Genomic DNA, 2,847 nt, shown 5'->3' with positions numbered 1-2,847 from the left:
GTGAAAGTGTTAAACGATAAATACGAGCTACCGAATGAAGATACTTTGACGTCCACATATCTGCCGGACTTGTTCAAGATCAAATGCACGAAGATCAAGAAAAAGCTTTCACAAGTCGAGACCGTTCATTTTACGATTGATTCGTGGAAGGATATTAATGGCTTCTATTTTCTTGCCGTTACCGCGCACTTTTGCATCAACGGGACGCTGCAACGCAATACTCTGCAGGTTTCCCATTTTTCAATGCGAGACGAGGTTAAACGGATTCAGGAAACTGTCGTTGCGACAGAGAATGAGTGGGAAATCCGTTCGAAAGTTAAGACGGTCGTCAGCAACTGTACGGACACTGTATATAATAAGTCGTGGGAACATATATTGTGTTTCGGACATATGCTGTACCAGGCGGTGAAGAAAGCCATCAAGAACACCACCATCGACGACATGTTCGATAAATGCACAAAAATCGTTGTGTTTTTACGAACTAGCGACTTGTTGGGGAACCAGCAAATCGGTGAAGGTTTTCCGGAAATCTCGAGTCTGAAAAGGCGCACGATCGATTGTTGGAGCTCGACGTATTCGATGCTGAGTCGCATGATAGAGTTGCGGGACATTTTGACTTCTATCTTCGCGAATTCATCGCGTGAGAAGAATGTTCTTGACCTAAATGAAAACGACTGGAACATGATTTCTGGAGCAACTAGCGTCTTGGACCCGTTACACTGGGCGACCAGAGAGATGTCCAGCGATCCTTACGTCATGATCTCGAACATAATACCGATGGTTTTCTGCATGGAGGCCCGTTTGAAGAAGCTGAAAAACCTGCAGTCGAACGTTGAGCTTTTCCGCAAGAATTTGTTGAACCAATTTGACGAATATTACGTAAACTTCGAAAATAATTTGGTTTATAGGTTCGCCACGTTCCTGGATCCCCGTTACAAGGGTACCGTGTTCCGTTTGGAGAATTCCGTGGAAAAGATTAAGGATGATCTGACGAAAACGTACGGTAACACCAGAAACAAAATCACGTCCAAAAAGAAGATGCAAACCGTCGACAATGCAGAAACTGAGCATTTGTGGGAAGAGTTGCAAAAAGTTCAAAAGGAGAGGGTCAATACCGAATATTCTTCTCCCTCTTTTACAGATGATTTGGATAGGTACATACACGAAATATTGATTAATTATTTTTAAATAAAAATAGTATTACTCCAATCAGGCTAAAATGAAAATGAATTTATTTAAAACAAAATATATTTTTACCGTTTTGTACATTTTTTTGTTTACATTTTCAGCTATTTAAACTCGGAAGTAATTGACAGGAAATTGAATCCCATTACGTGGTAGAACACAAAGGGCAAAGAAATGATTCCGGAACTCGTGAAGCCTGCGTTAGAAAATTTGTGCATTCCAGCATTGGCTGCACCCAGCGAACATTTGTGTTCCAATATGGGACAGATTATTCTCGATCGAAGGATACCATTGCAACCAAAATACGTGAATATGCTCGCTGTCGTAGGCTGGAACTGAAATAAATAAAGTAACGTTAAACACGTATTAGTTATTACGTGTTATTTCATTAACAATACGTTTGTTTTTGTCGACGAAGAACAATGGGAGTCCAATCGGTGTTACGGACGACGCGTGTTGTAGGTAGCAGTTGTCTTTCTGTTTTCTGCGGTTAAATTTTTCTTTTTCCACAGGGATAGAGTTGGCTATGGAGGCAACAGGTGAAGTATAGCGTACAATTTGTTCGCCGTCGATAAATCAGTGAAGATAAAATGAGTCTAGCCGCCGCGCCGAACCGAGCGTTGCACCTGTTTTAGTTTTTCTTTTTCAAACTACCTGTCAGTATCCATTCAACTTCCCTCGTTTGGACCACGGGACGCGACTAAGAATCCTAAATCACGAAAGTGTGATTTGTCGTTCCTGAAAATAGTTTTAGATTTTTGAATCCGTAAGATGGTTTTTCAAATTTTGTTTAAAAAGAAAGGTTTGTTTTACAAACGATAATCATTGTGAAACTTCGAATTGAGATTCAACATGAAAGTCGAAGTATTTACACACCGTGGTGGTTGATCTCGTTTCGCTAGCTTTCAAGGTGATTTCCGCTTTAGCTAAAAAAGAGAACAGATGCTTATTTTCATGATTTTTGTCGCGGAATTATGGCCTCTGTAAAATAAGCAGCGGAAGTTTTGGTCGAACGAGGACCATCCGTATTCGACGGCAAGGTGTTAAACATCGGACGTAATTGGAAATCGTGGTCAAAGTTAATGGCGCGATTACGCATCAAGAAGGATTGCAATGAAACGTCAGGATATGCGGGTAGCATGAACGTTCCCGCGTAACCGTGCCTACAGCAATGTATATGCACACATATGTATACATATAAAGCCAGTTCTTGGAGGTTGGAACGCGCAGCTGATCGTTTTCCATTGCCACCTGTACCGTTTGTCTCCTTTTGTGTATACTTTTCCGTTTCACGGTCTTTTCGAGCAGGCCAATCGAACAATCTTAATAAATATGAAAACAGTGTATCCATCGAACCGACCAGGATAAATAAATTATACCTAGTACTATTTTAGGAAAAATAAATCATCGGTCTTTCTCTTAATGTAACTGTGAATTTCGTTATTGTATTATTATTTACAAATGTGCTATTGGAAATAGGTGATGAAATAAAAATAAAACATACAGTTCCAATATTTCTTTTAAACTAATCTTTGTCTTTATTCTAGACACTTGGAAGGGCACGTTTGTTCAGTTCGAAAGAAACTTCCAGAATGAGAAGGGTCAGTCACTGACCGTCAGTGAGGAAAAATTCGTCACGTATACCCACAGATCCAATCGGTC

The 2,847-nt window shown here is 40.3% G+C and overlaps 1 protein-coding gene across 1 annotated transcript; it reads left to right on the top strand.

Moving 5' to 3' along the window:
• Nucleotides 1-666: 666 nt before the first annotated feature.
• LOC122402135 (zinc finger BED domain-containing protein 4-like) lies at nucleotides 667-2,510 on the top strand. The gene is made up of 2 exons (XM_043404700.1): nucleotides 667-1,154; nucleotides 1,290-2,510. The coding sequence occupies exons 1-2, from the start codon at nucleotides 682-684 to the stop codon at nucleotides 1,339-1,341; spliced, it is 525 nt and encodes a 174-aa protein (XP_043260635.1). The 5' UTR covers nucleotides 667-681; the 3' UTR covers nucleotides 1,342-2,510.
• The last annotated feature ends 337 nt before the right edge of the window (nucleotides 2,511-2,847 follow it).

The sequence above is a fragment of the Colletes gigas genome, unplaced genomic scaffold, assembly GCF_013123115.1.
Source record: "Colletes gigas isolate AHSC1104 unplaced genomic scaffold, ASM1312311v1 Colletes_gigas_Sc00033, whole genome shotgun sequence".
NCBI lineage: Eukaryota > Metazoa > Arthropoda > Insecta > Hymenoptera > Colletidae > Colletes > Colletes gigas.
This window is presented reverse-complemented; position numbering and strand designations above follow the sequence as displayed.